Raw genomic sequence first — 17,526 nt, 5'->3', positions numbered from 1 at the left:
CATTGGTGTGTGAATGAGAGAGTGAATGGATGACTGGTTCCTTCCTGTAAAGCACCTACATACTGTATGTTGTAGTCCTGTTAGTCCCACTATAATTACAATCAAAGGTATCAGAGTACTTGTCGAATACAATGGGAAAGCCGGATAGCCAGGCTACATGAAACATACATGATCAAAGGCATGCATAATGTGAAAAGATACTACAGACATGGCCATTGTCATCATTTGATCCATAATGGCCGTGTGTGTGTTACAGTCTCGATGTGACGGCGGCCTTTTGAACATAATCACATTCAGATGTGCACTGTGACAGTGGGGCCTGAGGGGATTTGTCTTTGCTCTTTTTTTCATGCCGTTATATCACCACACCATCGGATCATGCTAATGCACTGACAGCACTTGTGAGCTTGTGAATGGAACGACGCAACTAGCCGTGGCTAATCCACACAGCCGCTCCATAATCCCACACAAAACTGACCAACTTTCCTCGAGCCACATCAGAAGCTATATTTATCTGTTGTGACGGAGTTTACATGTGCAGAGGTTTCACAGATGGAGATGAATGTTTTATCAAAGTGGACACATTATGCATTTTGGATGTAGACACTGCATTGTCTTCCACTCATTGTAATGGTGTGGTGCATTGTACTTGTTAGGGCTGGGCTATTAATCTAATCTGAATTCAGTTAGCCCCTCCTGGAACCGCCACCTTAACTTGGTGGAGGGGCTTGAGCTCCCGAATGATCCTGGGAGCTTTGTTGTCAGGGGCTTCGTGCCCCTGGTAGGGTCACCCATGGCAAACAGGTCCTAAGGTGACGGGTCAAACAAAGAGCGGTTCAGAAGCTCCTTATGAGAGACCAACAGGCCCGGTTAATCGTGAGGCTGTCCTTCTGTGGACCCACCACCTGCAGGAGGAGCAATAGGGTCTGGTGCAATGTGATTTGGGCAGCTCCAACAGCTGCCCCCCACGACCCGGAAACGGACAAGTGGAGGAAAATGGATGGATGGATGCATTCAGTTAGATGTGTTTTTATAATAAAGAATTGGGAAAACGGCCTAGCAGCCTCTTCTTTTAGACCCCTCTGGAAATTAATATTTGAAAAGAAAAAGCCTTGGTAGGGTCCAATGTAGTTTTTCTTCAGTGACTCCATAAGACCAACAGGCATTATTTATATAAAGTCATACGTGTCCAAGATGCATTAAAAATGAGGGTGTTTTTTTTCTACATTGCCTTGTCCTTGTACTTCGATAAATCCGGATTGTTATTGTAATTTAGCAGGTGTGCCCAGCCTTTTGCCAATGTCACTGTGGAAAGAGCAGAGCCCGAGCAGGAAGCGGTGTCATTTTGAGGGATGCACAGTCCACCCACTGCCCCCTTCCCCACCATCCAAGTTCCTTACTAATGGATAGCAAGTCTCCACAGAGGGGGAGGGGCAGTGTGGGAAACGGAGGATGGAGAGAAAAACAGAATATAAATACTTGAAGGATTGGCTGTTGTGATAAGTTTAATGCTCCGCGTCCAAAAAAATAACATGGTGAACGGCCGGGCAGTCCCACACTCGCGTCGTTTCACTGAGTGGAAAAATCTGTTGCCGGGATAATGCAAAGGAGTGGCAGTGACTCTGAGATTTTAGGGAAAGACTTTTGGCTCAGCGTCATTATGAGCCGCATGACTGTTTCACCACTTTTTCACGACCTTTGTATCTCTCTGCTGCCAGTTATCCTGCTTTGTGGCTTGTAATGTTTGACCAAAGGGAAACTATGTGCTAGGATTTCTCAAAAAAGCACGTTAATATGTGAGGCATTCAACACGTGTGTCCATTTATGTTCGCATTTATGGTGAGAGTATGGAGAAGCAAGTGCCATGCTACAATGTTTTGAATCATCTTGCTAAATCCACTATACGTATATTGTAGAAAAGAAATTTACTCTGAAGTTAAAGTCATAGGAGGAGTTGTCTCCATTCTCTATTATTTTAAAGATTCAGTAGTGTATGTTGACTTTAAGAAGAGTTAAACTTGTGTTGTGTTTCGTGAGGCGCTGGTCTAAATGGAGATGTGGTATTTGGGCAGCGCCTGTGTGTATAACTTGGTTAGTGGTTATCAGACACAGAGAGGGATGCAGCAGGCCTCACCCTGACCTCTGCGCCTCAGGGGAATCCAAAGCAGATCACATGACCTGGGCCACTGACCTCTAACTGTGATCCTTTTACCCATTCACTCTATTCTCCCTTCTGCAACCAACTAATCATACACTGCTCTCCCCCTCCTCATGTTTTAAAACGCTTAGCCCTCATTTGTTTTACTTATAAGAATCGATTGCTCTGTCTTTGAATTTGCTGTATCTTAAATGCAAACGCTGGATCAGGTGTGTGCAGAACATGCACAGTAGGCTAATATTCCAGCGAGTTAGTGCTAAATATAATTCGAACTGATGATCTGGATCTCCCACTGCTCCTGGCAGGTTGTCCCAGCCACTTTGAATGTCATGGGTCAAATGCAGACAACAAATTTCCCTATGGGTTCAAGAAAGTGTACCTTAACCTTATCCATATCCATACCACACAAAGTTTTCTTGGTAGCTTCCAAAAGTACATAACCATACCTCAAACTTTCTGTTCTGAATGTTCTCACCACATACATAACAAGCGCTGGGCCATATGAAATAATGATCTGACCCAATGAACTGTCAAGAAATCCTCATAGTTACTCAATAATTCTGTTTAGGATATATGCTTAAATTGTTGACACTTTTCCCCCACTCACTCGTCCTATTGGATGGTGTCGGTCGTGCTCTTAGTGTGTCACATGCCAATTTAACCATAGTGTAACCTTTCAAATGAAGCATATGGCTTTAATAACCTCTTAAAAGTACATTAAACATGATAAAATAGGAAATGTTATCTATATTGCTATCTACAAGAAATGTGATTCTCATAGCATCCTAGCTAGCAGTGGTCTCCAACAGAGTGGCCCATACATTCCTCAAATGTTACCGGCACATGTCTTCACTGCGGACTTATGTTGGAAAAATTGAAATGTCCCCTCCCCAATCAGAGTACAACATTGAGATTCTCATGGCGGCATGTAAACGCAGTGACAGTTCCGTCTCCCCTTGTGTTTCAGGGTCACACTCACACGTAGCGCAGGCCTAACCTATTTGTGCATCCGCTCAGAGCAGCCCTGGGCCTCCTGGCGCTGGTATGTGGCTGGACATGCGCAGCAGCCAGTGGCCTCAGGGTGGACAGCCAGACTGCCTGCCTGATTGCTTTACAACTCCCCTGCCAGCAAGCCCCACTCATCAGCGCTCTCATAGTTCTTTGAAGTGGACATTGATTGTGTATGAAATGCTGCCATGCAACTAGAGAAGCATCTACATAAACAGCTTTTTATACGGCTTGTACCAAACACAGCTGTAAAATTGGGTTTATTTACTCTGTGATTGCAAATGCTGTGTACTATCTAACTTTTTGACAGAATAGAAGAAAGTAAAAATCAGAGAAGGAAATCTTATGATTGCTTGTGTCAAGGTTCTGGAGAGTTGTCTTGGGACGGACATTATTAAACGTCTCCTGTGATAATATAAAGCCTTGTTACTCATTTTCTTTGTTTTCTAATTTGAACTGGTTTTGATCATTGTTATAGATGGTTTGGGTGTATTATATTAGAAAAATGACTTGCTATTGCAATGAGGATGTTAAACTGCTATCCAAAGATCACTTCCTTTTATTTCAATAACAATATATGTGATTGCCTAACATCAGTGCGGAATATGAAAATGACAGTTCAAGTCAGGATAATCTGCTGTGTGTCAGTCGGTGTTTTTGCATTCAAGCCGTGCGCACCTTTCCCTCACCAGGGTGCGCTGCAGCCGATAGCATCAGACTGCATTGGTTATTAGCGCAGTTAGCCTCCAGGCCCTCGCAGACCTATGGAATTCCACATTCATACAAAACTATTTCCAAATGTATTTCACACATGACCTGGTGATGGACAGTGTGTTCAGTCGAATAAGATGAAGCATTTGTGCTCGAGGCCCTATGTTGTTAATGTTGTTTTGCAGCAGGTTCAGCACTTATCTCTTAATCCAAGGCTCTGTGCAGCTCAGTGGGCAGCCAGACGATGCAGAACGGCTCGATCATGGCTGGAGAAAGTCAAAAAGCGCCTTGACATTTTGCCATATTCAATTAAAGCCCTAATAAACAAATATATTGCTTATTTTTGTGTAATGAATTATGACTAAGCAATATCCTTGGGCCACTTTTGCAGCGAGTGATTACTATGAAAACAAGACTGAGGCTACACATGAGTGCACCTTTAGCCTGCTGACTTCACACATCCGTCATTGAATATACATACATGGGGGCAGTGATTAGATTTGCGATTTACATCTTGTTACCAGTGCATATTTTAAAGGTGCATTACGCAACTTTTTATGTGGAAAAAAAAAGTTGATGTTTGTGCATTTTTTACCTTATAGTGACCGGCTGTAATGTGCGTGTTTACTTTCCTTCTCAGTGGTCTCTAGGACGCTCCAGCATCAATTGTTAAGAAGGTTTTCACTGGTGACGGACCCTCTCACTAGAAAACTGACAAAACAAGTGATTCTGAAGCATTGTAGAGACCACCGTGATCGATAGTAAAGGCACCATTCTCACCTCTCCTATAGCCGTTGGGTCACTATAAGGTCTAATATGCACAAATATCCCCTTTTTTTCACATAAAACGTTACATAATGCACCTTTAAAAACTTCAAATGCATTAACACAGAACTGCTGTTTTTTTGGTTATCCTTAGTAAGCACTTTAAAAAAAAAAAAAAAATATGAAGACAGACGGGTTTTTTTTTCACATTTTCAGGGGAAGTTGTATTATCTAAATAATTGCAGTCTTTGTTTGCTAATTGCAGCCATGAAATTGCAATTTACGTTATTTTATGCATTTGGTTTTGTCACAAGCACTTCTGAGATGACTTACCTATTTACTCACTGTTTCTTCTTACACCTTGATGCATTTTTTATGCATTTTCCCCTGCCTGGCTGCAAGTATATATGAAAAAAAAAATCAAGAAGTCTTTTGATATTTCACCTACCTGTAGAGTCGAGAATCTTTTCTTGCTTGATGTTCAGCTATTGAGCGTCTTGTGCCTCAGAAATTACAATTGGTTTGTTGTTTGGATCCAATTAAGATGAGAGATTGTACATTTGTTGAAAGGCTGTCTAGTAATAATGGTTTAGTTCTATCAACATTTTCAGAGCATACAACAAGACATTGAAGTTTCTTGTCTGCAGTTGGCTGTTTGCAGCAGTGCTTTTGTCTCCCCTTTGAGCGGACTGTCAAAAGGGCTATTCATCAGTAATAATGGTTTTAATGTCAGTTTTACCACATTAGCTGCTCTATTATGACAGAGGGATGGTCCCATACAGATGTAGTGCGTGTCGGCTTCTTTACAGTGTTCCACTTCTTTAGCTTTTATACACTTTGCTGTCAATGAGCTCTCACATAAACTACTCCAATTATTTTGAGCCTTGGATTCTGTTAGCTTTAGCATTACTGTGGCTGTATATTTAATGGCACAACCAATTAGTTGCATCAGCTGGAGATATACACAGTCTTTCCAGACATTTGAGATGGCACATTGCCCATGTCTTTTTTATTCAATATTTGTAGTTTCTAATTGTGAAATATGGGAATGCATCTTTTTGATAGAGACAAGTCAGCCACAAGACAGTGCAGCTTTTTAAAATGCAGATGGCTTTCCCTAGTTGTCCAATTAGTAACTTTAGCTGTGTAACACTTATCTGCTTTCATCTTCTTGTGCTTCGCTCATTCAGGGCGCAGGGAGCTCAGCATGGCACTTTGCATCAGTGTGTGGTCATGTCTGTTTGCGCCTGACTGTTCATTTGAATCTGTGTTGCTGTTCATAATGTTCATGAAGCGTGATGCTGAGTGTAGATGATAAACAAAAATAAGAACGGATACTTTGTGCCACTGACCCCAGTGTATTCACAACCGGAGAGCAGTCTGGTTAACTATGTGCAGATTAAAAGAATCTTTGATATCCTAGATGATGGTTCTTGAGTCATCGTCTGTACTGTACTACAGAGCACAGATGCTTGCTCAAGAACCTTCATCTAGAATGGACAACGGCTGAGAGCTTACACATTATTACACATATTATTTTTAATATATGCTCTCTTTCTTCTTTCCCCAGATCCCAGTCCAGTGAACTCGCCTTGAATGGAAGCGCCCCCCCTCGACCGTCTGCACCTCTCCTAGAACCTGAGGCCAGCATGGCAGGATGAGTCTCTGCCAGCGAGGATGATGGCGAAAAAGCAAGATGTCCGGACGCCCACTTACAACCTGGTTGTGCTTGGGTTGTCTGGAACAGAGAAGGAAAAGGGCCAGTGTGGAGTGGGCAAGTCCTGCCTGTGTAATCGCTTCGTTCGGCCTAGTGCGGATGACTTCTACCTGGACCACACCTCCGTCCTGAGCACCAGTGACTTCGGAGGCCGTGTGGTGAACAATGATCACTTCCTGTTCTGGGGAGAGGCCTCACGAACGTCAGAAGAGGGCCAGGAGTGCCGTATGAATGTTGTTGAGCAGACTGAGTTCATTGATGATCAAACATTTCAGCCGCACCGAAGCACGGCACTCCAGCCTTACATTAAGAGGGCAGCATCCACTAAGCTGGCTTCAGCAGAGAAGTTGATGTATTTTTGCACAGATCAGTTGGGATTGGAGCAGGACTTTGAACAAAAACAAATGCCTGAAGGAAAGTTGATGGTAGATGGCTACTTGCTCTCTATAGATGTTAGCAGAGGCATGAACCGAAGTTTTGAGGACCAGATGAAGTTTGTCACCAACTTGTATAACCAGTTAGCCAAAACTAAAAAGCCTGTAGTCATTGTTCTCACCAAATGTGATGAAGGGGTTGAACGCTACATCAAAGACTCTCACTCGTTTGCTTTAGCAAAGAAGAACCTGCAGGTGGTAGAAACTTCTGCTCGGTCAAATATCAATGTGGATCTAGCTTTTCTAACACTAGTTCAGCTAATCGATAAGAGCAGGGGAAAACCTAAGATCATCCCTTACTTTGAGGCGCTGAAACAGCAAAGTCAACAAATTGCCTCGGCCAAAGATCGATATGAGTGGTTAGTTGGCCGAATTGTGCAAAACCATAATGAGACATGGCCTAGTGTCAGTCGTAGAATGCAGACTGCCCTTGAATACAAGGAATATGTGTTTCTGGAGGGAACGGCTAAAGCCAAGAAGCTGTTCCAGCAGCACGTGCATAGACTGAAGCAAGACCACATCGAGAGGAGGAGAAAGGCCTACCTTAGTGCGCTGCCTCAGGCTCTGTCCTTGCTGTTACCAGAGCTAGACGAGATAGACCACCTGAGCTGGTCAGGAGTTCAGAAGGTCTTGGAAACAAAGAGAGATTTCTCTCAGTGGTTTGTGGTGTTGGATGACACTCCGTGGGAAACCACACCTCATATTGACAACTTAGAGGACGATCGAATCCCTCAAGATTTACTTGAGACCCCAGCAGCTCAGACCCTCTATGAAACTCACCTAGAGCAACTTAGGAATGAGCGCAAACGGGCCGAGTTGAGATGGGAGTTTAAAGAGAAGTTAAGTGTGTCTCCATTCATTACACCAGGCAAACCCTGGGAAGAGGCCCGCAGCTTCATCATGCGTGACGACTTATATCTGTGGCTTGATGAGGCAGTATATCTGGACATTTACAACAAGCACCAGAAGGAGATCATTGATCGAGCCAAAGAAGACTTTCAGGAACTGTTGCTGGAGTATTCTGAGCTCTTTTATGAGTTAGAAGTAGATGCAAAACCAAGTAAAGAGAAAATGGGAGCCATTCAGGATGTGCTTGGTGAAGAGCAGAGGTTTAAAGCCTTACACAAGCTGCAAGCAGAAAGGGATGCCCTCGTTTTGAAACATATCCACTTTGTATATCACCCCACAAAAGACACTTGTCCAAATAGTCCCCACTGTGTGGACAGTAAAATAGAACAAACACTGGCCACTACTTTCCCTACGCGATACTCATCAGAGAGCTCTCGACAGGACGGGGGGAGGGCTGAAAGGATAAATCTGGTCATCTTGGGAAAAGATGGACTCGCCAGGGAAATGGCAAATGAGATCAGAGCTTTGTGCACCAGTGATGACCGGTATGTGCTCGATGGCAGATTGTATGAGTTAGCCCTTCGACCCATTGAGGGCAATGTACGTTTGCCAGTTAATTCGTTCCACACCCCAACCTTCACACCTCACGGCTGCCTCTGTTTATATAATTCAAAAGAATCACTTTCGTATGTTGTAGAAAGTTTAGAGAAACTTAGGGAATCAACTATTAGCAGAAGGGAAAGGGAAAATAGTTTAGCACATCTTCCCCTGTCCCTCCTCCTTGTCACCAAGCGAGGAGTGGGCTCCATAGGAGACATAGGTGGAGAGACTGCTCAGATACTTATCCATCAAGGCCAGCAGGTTGCTGGGAAGCTGCTCTGTGCTTATCTAGATCCAGCATCTCCTGGAACGGGATATGCACGCAATGTCAGTGAAAAGCAGATCAACCAGATGCTCAAAAATATTCTCGAGACACGCCGAAGCATAGGTAGTACTTCTCCTCCCTTACCCCCTCCCTCCTCAGTTTTCAGAGACTCTCAGTCCCAGTCCGGTTCGGAGGCAGACCTGCGGATAGTGATGTGCATGATGTGTGGAGACACATATGACCTAGACCAGCTCCTCGCCCCTTTCCTGTTGCCCCAACACTGTCGTCCCGCCTCTAGCCTCAGCAGTGGGACCTCAGTGCTGTTGGACCTCACTGTTGGAGGTCATAGGCAGAATATTGAGCTGTCCCTGCTCTCTTTCCACTCCTCCTTCGCCCTCCGTAAGACAGGCCTGGTCCATGGCTACATTGCGGTTTATTCTGCTCGCCGAAAGGCATCGTTGGAAACATTGTGTGCTTTCTTGTGTGATGTTCAAGACATCATCCCAGTTCAGTTGTTAGCAGTCGGAGAAAGTCAGATGGAGCTGACAGACTCAGATTCTGCCAAAGAGCAAGTAAGTCAGGGAGACGAGTTAGCCCATGAAATAGAGGCCAGGTTCAACACAGTAATCTGTGGGCATGGTGGTGTAGTAGGTGGGCTTCACAAAATAGATCTGTTTCAATCCTTCTTCAAAGAGGTTGTGGAACAGCGCACTATTGTAGAAGCTACTCATATGTATGACAATGTAGCAGAGGCATGCACCAACGAGAGTCTCAGTCCACGCTGTGGCTCTCCCAGTCCAGTTAACTTCCTGCTTGACTCAGAGGATGACATCGACCCTTCACCCCCCTACCCTATCTCTGACGTGGGCAGTCTCAGCTCCCACCTGGGAAACTTTAAGCTCACAGATTTAGATTCAAGTGACAATTTCTCAGTAATTTCTGAAATCAGCACTTTTGAAAGCAAGCTGAACAATAAGGTTCCTCCACAAGTCAAGCCCAAGCCTGTCCGTAAGGTCAATTTGAGCCCATACATGGACCAACAGGGTGGAACAAACCGACGCTCCTTACCACAAACGGTCACCTGGGCTCCGGGGAGTGAAGGGGGGTATGACCCGTCAGATTATGCAGAACCGATGGATGCAGTGAGCAAGCCGCGTCCCACTGAGGAGGAGACCATTTACTCTGTTCCTCATGACAGCACACAGGGTAAAATCATCACCATCCGCAATGCCAACAAGGGCCACTCCAATGGTAGCGCTGGGAATGGCTCCGACAGTGAGGCCGACAGCAGCTCTCTGGAGCGAAGGAGGAAGCTGTCTGCAATTGGGATCAAGCCTAAGCTTTATAGGGACAGGTCAAAGCGACTTGGGAAGTTCAGCAGTTTCAGGACTAGCTTTTCAATAGGTAGCGATGATGAGATGGGCGGCCCACCTAAAGCTGACGATGGAGGAGGACATAAGGACTCCATAGAAGAGATTGAAGACCCAAAAAGAAGAAATATCTTGAAGAGTCTTCGCAGAACAAAGGTAAGCAGAACAATGTAAACATGTATTGCTGGCAAGAGTTATTAATTACTTCAAGCATAATGGTACATGTCATTGCAATATTGTCATAATTATTTGGTAATATTTGTGACAAAACGGTGAAAGCACTAATGAGTTCCCACTTCCCAGTCTTTGAAGATCCTGCAGCCGTGCTCTTTGAAAATGCACAATGCATGTTCATGCCATATTTTTCCTTATTGCTCTGCGCTTACTTTTTAAAATGGCCACATCATGAACATGTGCAAAGCATACACAAATGGTGGCTTAAGGTTGCAATCCATTTTCAGTTAGACTTTTTCACATTTATTTAGTATTTAAAGGTGTGCTGCCAGATGTTACCCAAACTTATGTGACCGTTTATCTTATCTTATCTATCGCCATTGATGTGTCATACCTCGGGCTGGGAGGGAGACTTTCATTTTTCCCAACACAACACTTGATTTTCAATACCTCAGTGATACTTTTTTGGTACCTCTTTTTTTATTAATTCATGATGTAGAACAATAAAACAGAATGATAATGTTCATAAATTTAATAATGAATGTAAATAGCCAAACTGTTTCAGCTGTAATATAATATAATATAATAGTTAGAACTGTGACATTTTTTTTTAAAGTGCTGTCTCTGGACCGAACAGACAGCAAAACGTAATATCTAATATTTTTTTTTACTAGTTTTAGGTACTAATCTTTTCCCTGTGCCTTAAAGGGATTTTTCAGGATTTTTGATACAGGGTCTCATTTCCTAGTTATCCAGAGTGTTGATTTCTTGAGATGTATATATATATATATATATTTTTTTTTTTCAATTCATGCAGTTATATTTCAACTTATTTCAAGAGTTTAGTGGGACTAGGCTAGTGCATGTCTATGGTAGCTAGTAGCCTGCATTAAAAACGGTCTGACCCAAGCACAGTGCACCTGAGGCAAATCACTTATAACACCAGACTACCGATATAAATGTCTGTGTTGACTGAATAAGTTTTGAAATATAACCATTTTGCATTAAAAATAACTTTTATTTGAGCAGCATCAGCCTCCTGATTGTAAGCTATGCCGCGGTGAAATGATCTGCTAGGTTTCCAGATCTACAGTAGTTTGTTTACCTGCGGCCGGCATTACCACACATGGGATTCACAAAGGAGCTTTCTACAAATCAGATATGGTAAAGTTTGGAGGACTAGCTGATGATTTTGAAGAGGTTTTTAATGCAGGCTACGAGTTGCCATAGACATGCGCTAGCTCTAGCCTAGCACCACTAAACTCTTCAAAGTACTGCAGGAATAATATTTTTTTTTCAATCTTCACAAATCAACAACACTAGGAAATGAGGCCCTATGTCAAAAATCCTGAAATATCCCTTTAACTTTTATTTTTGCTCCCACACTGTTAGCGTTGAACAGTACCCAGCCCTAGTTATACCTCTAGTCCTGCTGATTCATAGTCCATTTTATCCTCTCCACAACACCCTAGTGTCATTTCAGCGTCTCTCTCACATATATACTGCTGCTGCACCTCTGACCTTTTCCTGTCGGCCTTATCAGTTTGGTATGCTGTTCATTTACACTTGGGCCCGGTGCAAAAGTACCAGCTGAGTAAGACTCCAAGGGCTGTGTGCCTCTGTGATAATGACTGCGGCTGTCAGAAGGTGCTGCGGACGATTCATGTTTTCTCACAAAGACGAGGGACCTATGATGCAAATGGAGGGTTTCGTTTTTGTTGCAGTTTGTCTTCCAGCATATTTAAATACTTTTTCAAAGTTTCCTTCAGTTCAGTGTAGCTTGATTGCCAATTGCCGAGAGTGAAAATTGTGTTATTCTCAACATTGCCAAAAAGATAAATGAATAATTCACAGATTTACAGGCAATCGCAGCAATAAAGCAGAAAGAGAAGTAGACTAAATGATTCTGACACCCTTGCAGCTATGGCATAATCCAGTGGGGCTAGGTTGCTCATTTTGTCAATTATGTTTAGATTGTGCAATTTGGGTTCTGCTATTCTTCAACCAATAATATAAGATAACACTATTTTTAAACCCATTTTGCCATTTTATTTGTATTCTTTGCCCTGTAAGTGAAGCGCTGTGTTTATGTAAACCACAGAAGACCCCATGTTAAAATGCAGTTGAGCCCCAGGCAGTGACCGAGTGTGCCTGTCCCTCCCTCCCTTGGCGAGAGTCCGGAAATGTTTCCTCTCAGTCTTGCAGACGTGTTTTTTTAAACCTCCTCAGCTAGCAAAGAGGAATGCTTAAGATTCCTTAGTCACCTAGTTCCAGTCTAGTGTCTTTGTCCTTGGAAGAGAGATAATCAAAGGAAAAGACAACACACGCAGGGAAGATGTAGGAGCCTAAAGGGAGCTCTTGTTGTCATATTTTTGTCATGTATGCCATTGCTACCATCTCATTCTGGAAGCATGTGCATGCTGTGTATGAAAACAGTCAGAGATGCCGCCTACATGTTGTTAAGAAGTGTCATCGTGTTTATCGTTTGTGGTGAAAATGTGTTGTGTCTTCTGTGCTGGCATATCCTGTCCCAGGCATCCTCTAAAGGAGTGGCCAGAAGGCTAAACTACAGGGAAGGAGGAGGACAGTTGGAGAGAGAGAGCCCTGACAGTATGCAAGAATCAGTGTGACAGGACACAGATGAATAAATAACTACTTGGAACTGGAAAAACAGCAGACCCCTTAACAAGCAATTGCCTTATGCTGTCTTGACATTAATTTCTTTGCGCACAGAGGGGAAAAAATAAATACCAGTCACATGTAGAGAGGAAGTATTTTGCAGTGATAACAAATTCTGCAGCAACAAACATTTCCTAGCTGCTTGTCAAGGACACGGCGCTCACAGCAGTAGCTATCATTACAAGTCATCAGACATGTGACAGTTACCAAAGGGAAAACAAATGTATTCAAACAGACCGATATAGACGGGTTTGCAACAAGCATGCTCAAAAAGCAGTTCCTTGTAAGAGAAACCAGTTTTATGGAGCCGACAGGTACCCATTATTTGTTTGCTAATATGAAGAAGCGAATGCTACAGTTTACAGACAGACTGAAAGAGTCTCCTGGAATTTAAGAACTGTTGGCACCGCTGCGTTAGTTTGATGGCAAATGTAAACAGTAATCTCTTCCCTAATCTAATAGTTGAACTGCAGGCAGTGAAAAAGGGCCCAGGTGAGTGTGTATATAAGCTCAGTCTTAATTAGTGTTTGCTTGTTTCCCTCGGTGAGAGAATATGGAGGTGCGAGTGTTTGTCCGTTGCTTTGAGGCTGTATTTGGAGCCGAGTGCGCATTGGGCCATCTCCTCTAATGAGCAGTACTCTGTGTCTGTCAGGCCTGGGCTGCACCCTGTCTGTGTGTGCCCAGCCAAGCATGCTCCAGTCTCACCCACTGCCTGCCAGGGAGCCCCTCTGGGGGCTGACTGACTTACTACAGATCCAGGCCTCAGGGGCCTTCAAACATTCGCTCTAAACACTATTAATATGCAATACTTTAACCGCTGGTGCCACATTCAGGCATAAAGTACTGCAGCAGTGTATTAGAAGTCCCTTAACAGACTGGGAGAATAATTAAACAATGACTTTGAGTTTGATTAGGGAGTGCAGTGCAGCTGATAGGGCAAAATGAGGAATGTTGAGAGTAGAGATCAGGAGGAAAGTGATGTGTATCTGAACAGGATTAAGACAGGAATGTGTGATTATCAGTTTACAGTTAAAAGAATGCATGGGACGGGTGTATGCATGTGTTTGTGTCTCATGAAAGAAGATAAACACAAAACTTGATACCTTTAAGGTCAGGGATTTTTCAAGACTTTGTCTGTACTAACTTTAAAGCGTATTGCTGACCAATTGTTATTTTTATTCCCATCAGAAACGAGCCAAACCGAGACATTCAATATCCAAACCCATTGAGAGCAACTATTTTGGAATGCCATTGTCCAGCGTGGTGACTCTCGACAGGCCCATCCCCACCTTCATTGAGAAGTGCATCCATTTCATCGAAACAACAGGTAAGAATATTGTGACTCTAGCACTAACATTTTTCATATTTCATTTTAGGGTGTGTGTTTTTTTTCTGCACCAAAATGCAATCCCTATGAACGCACGCTAATGTCTTAACTTTTTTGTAATTAAGATGATTGTCATTACGTAAAAAACAGCGGTGTTGCATATTCTTCCCTCTCTCTCTCTCCACTCTCTTTGGAGACTAATGGCGGCACAGATGTGGTTAGCTCAGCTCTCTTAACCTTGTTAGTCTGTCCTCCAGATGCCAGACCCCCTGTAGGGCACTTCTGGTGGTGTCTCATTGCCGGCTTGCCTTCGTCTCCGTCACCAGCTGTTACACCACAACCAAGTCAACAGTTTTACATCCCATGACTAAATGTAGCTTTCACATTTTATGGTTGAATTATTCTTTTTGCTCACTGACTTGCAACTGCGTTGTATACTCCCTAGCTAAAAGGATTGATTGTAAAACCATGAAAAAGGCAGCGCTGGTCCACCTTAGCGTGCCAAGCTTTAGATAACAAGCCATCACATTAGATTCCACCTCACCCCAGTCAGATGTTAACTGGAGCAGTCGAAGACATTATTTCTGGGTGGAGGAGGGAAACAGTTTCTTAAGGTGGTGTAAGATTTGTATATATGACTCATAAACATTAAATTAAACAGCCTACACTATGTGAAAGGCTAAATTTGCAAGTGCCCACGTTACATCTTTCTTTAAATATTGTTCCTTACCCTTACATTCAAGTACTTCTCCACATCTTTCCTTGTCCCGTTATCGGTCCTCCCGTCTTCACCGCTCTCTCCTGTGCTCCGTCACTTGTCAGCTTTGATTTCTCTCATCTTCCTATAAATCTATTTCTGTCATCACCTCACCCCCTGCACTTTTGCCCTACTTCCTGGTTCAGCCGTATAACTCTGCGTGTGCTCCTGCGTACCCCGCTCTCTCCGGTCTGTGCGCTTTTAGCCAGGAGCATGCCAGGTAATGTTCCCCTGCCTCATGGATCCGTGTTGTGATCGATATCGCAGGAAATTGAAGGAATGCAAGCTTCAGTGCTTCTCCTGACGAGTCTCAAACATGTCCCGAGAATATTTGTGTTTGCATGGACGTGGGTGAATCAATAACAGACATTTTTTCCCACATACATAGATCGTAGTTGGGATCATGACTTTGTTGAGGACAGCTATGACTCAACAAGGAATTGGTTCAACATCTTTGTTGCTGCGAGAGAATTGGCGTGTGCTACAATAGTTGTAACTTCTTTGTCAGTATTTCCTCCTTTGTGTCCTCTGTTCTGTATATGGAAGCCACAAGGTTATTAGGTTTGTTGTTGAGCTGTCTGAGCTAGACCCAAACACACACACACATACGAAATAACTGCTGTCAGTCAGAGCTATACTAGACATTCTGAGCTGGTCTGAAGTAGTCCTGTGCACACATTTAATATTCTATTCAACCTTGCGATGTCTTTGTTGGTCCTCTTTTGTGCCATAGCGGGCTGCCTTTGTCCTTGAAAATAATAGAAGAGGATTTGCTATTTTGTGTTATTTTCACGCATTCGCGGAGTGTAGAGAAACGTCTATATAAAATCAATCTGTAGTGACTGCTGTTATCTCTCAGCCGCCCGGGCGTCGGGTGCTGAAGTGTTGAGAGTGCGCGAGCGTGTGCGGGCATATCTACTGGCTGTGCGCGACTCCATAGCTACGCAAAGGGCAGCACCCAGCCACTGCCTCACTGTCTCCATGGAGAGCTATTATATGAGTCGCCGGCTGCTGCACCCACAGAGACTCTGAGCTCTGGGCTGATGTGGGATCAGCAGGAGTTTTGTCTCACTGCAACATGCTGTGAACTGCGCAGCTCTGCAGTGTCAGCCTGTGTGCTTGACCCATCTCTACTTGTGTTTTTGGCTTCTCTGGTGTCATGAGCTGCAATGTCACATTCATGTTGCTATGGAGCTGCACCCAACATTTATTTTTTATTATGCCGCTACCAGATTAAGACTAATTATGACTTCATGGATCATTTTTGAAGATTTTTTGTAAGATGTCACCTGAGCACCTGATAGAGATTGATTATAGCGCGCTCGGTTAAGAGGAGGTTATCTCCAGTTCAGCTTTACCCAAATTTAAAAGCTTACAGCCTATAGGCCAGTGCAACGCCTCCTTTGAAAGCTAAGACCCACAAAACTGATAGTGATTTTTTCTCGTTGTCATCTTTTTTTTCTGTCTTGTTTTCGGAGGTTTTTTTTGTCACGTTTTTGTCTTTGTTGCTCTTTTGTTGCTTCTTTGTGGCTCTTTTTTTTTTCTTCCGCTTTTTCATTGTGTTTTCGACGCTTTTTTTATTGTGTTTTTGTCGCTCCTTTGTTGCTTTTTTTGGTGACTTTTTTTGGTGTACTTTTCAATCTTAACACTTCAATAAATGTCAAATGGCCGTTGGTTTATAAACTTTGAACACATGACTGCTTTCTTTTTACACATTTTAAGATAAACATATTACACATCATAATTACTCATTGAATCGTGATATGTATCGGATCGTGACAGAAGTGGATCGTCCCAGCCCTAATGATTTATAATAAACCTTGTAATATGGTCTCTGTATAGTCCAGACAGAATTGTAATTACAAGACTTTATCGTCCCCTTTGGGAAATTCTCCCTCCGCCTTTGAATGTTTTAGCCCATTGTGCTTGTTTTTGGGGGACGATGATCAGGGAATCGGGAGCGTCCAGAGAAACCCCCCAAGACATGGGGAGAAAAATCTAATTCCACACAGAAAGGCCATACCTGCCCGGGACCTTTATACTGGCCACTGTGCTACTATGCCCCCAGAATTAGCCCAATCAGCCCTAATATACTGTGTGATCGAATATAATAATATAATAATATAAATGAAATGGTAAAGCCCCTCTACCTAATCCAGCCACAAGGAATCTCCAGCTTCCTTTGTGCTGTCCCCAAGCCTCTGTAAATAAAGCCTCCCTTGACATCAGTAAGCCTCAGTGATTGACCTTGAATAGGAGCTGTTTTTACTCATAGAGCCTACCTTACAATTCATCCCAGTGCTTTTAATCCTCTTTCTCTATTGGATTTTCCTCTATGGGACTTTGCCGTCTGTTCTCTATTCTCTTAACACTGCTTTGTTGTTTCAAGTAGGGTTTTTTTTATCTCTCTCCATATCCCACCTTATCTTAATCCTTTCATTTTTCTCATTGTCTCCTCCATCGGCGTGACACTGGCTGCTGCATGTCCACAAGCTCTCCACTATCTCCTATTTTACCCCTATCTAAGTCTGCCTCTCCTCGCGGCTTCTCAACACTTTTCGAGCTCGCTGTATCTCTCCTCCCATCCTTCGTTTTTCTCCCTGTGTCTGCTTTGAAAAGCTTTTGTGGATAATTGATTGGCAGAAGAGAGGAGATCGATGCAGTATGCCTTCACTCAGAGCCCTCTCATTTCCTCCACGGCTCTCTCTGCCA

The 17,526-nt window shown here is 43.4% G+C and overlaps 1 protein-coding gene across 2 annotated transcripts in view; it reads left to right on the top strand.

The window, feature by feature from the left end:
• The window catches only part of arhgap35a (Rho GTPase activating protein 35a), a 59,540-nt gene that overhangs the window by 34,292 nt on the left and 7,722 nt on the right, over positions 1-17,526 (top strand). For both annotated transcript variants that reach the window (XM_079556161.1, XM_079556160.1), the window contains 2 exons: positions 6,213-10,033; positions 13,919-14,057. In XM_079556161.1, the coding sequence (XP_079412287.1) occupies positions 6,320-10,033; positions 13,919-14,057 (3,853 nt within the window). In that variant the 5' untranslated portion in view covers positions 6,213-6,319. The remainder of the gene's footprint in view (positions 1-6,212; positions 10,034-13,918; positions 14,058-17,526) is intronic.

The sequence above is a fragment of the Gobius niger genome (genome assembly GCF_951799975.1).
Source record: "Gobius niger genome assembly, chromosome: 1".
NCBI lineage: Eukaryota > Metazoa > Chordata > Actinopteri > Gobiiformes > Gobiidae > Gobius > Gobius niger.
Note: the sequence above shows the minus strand (reverse complement) of the source record. Positions and strands in the feature narration are given on the sequence as shown.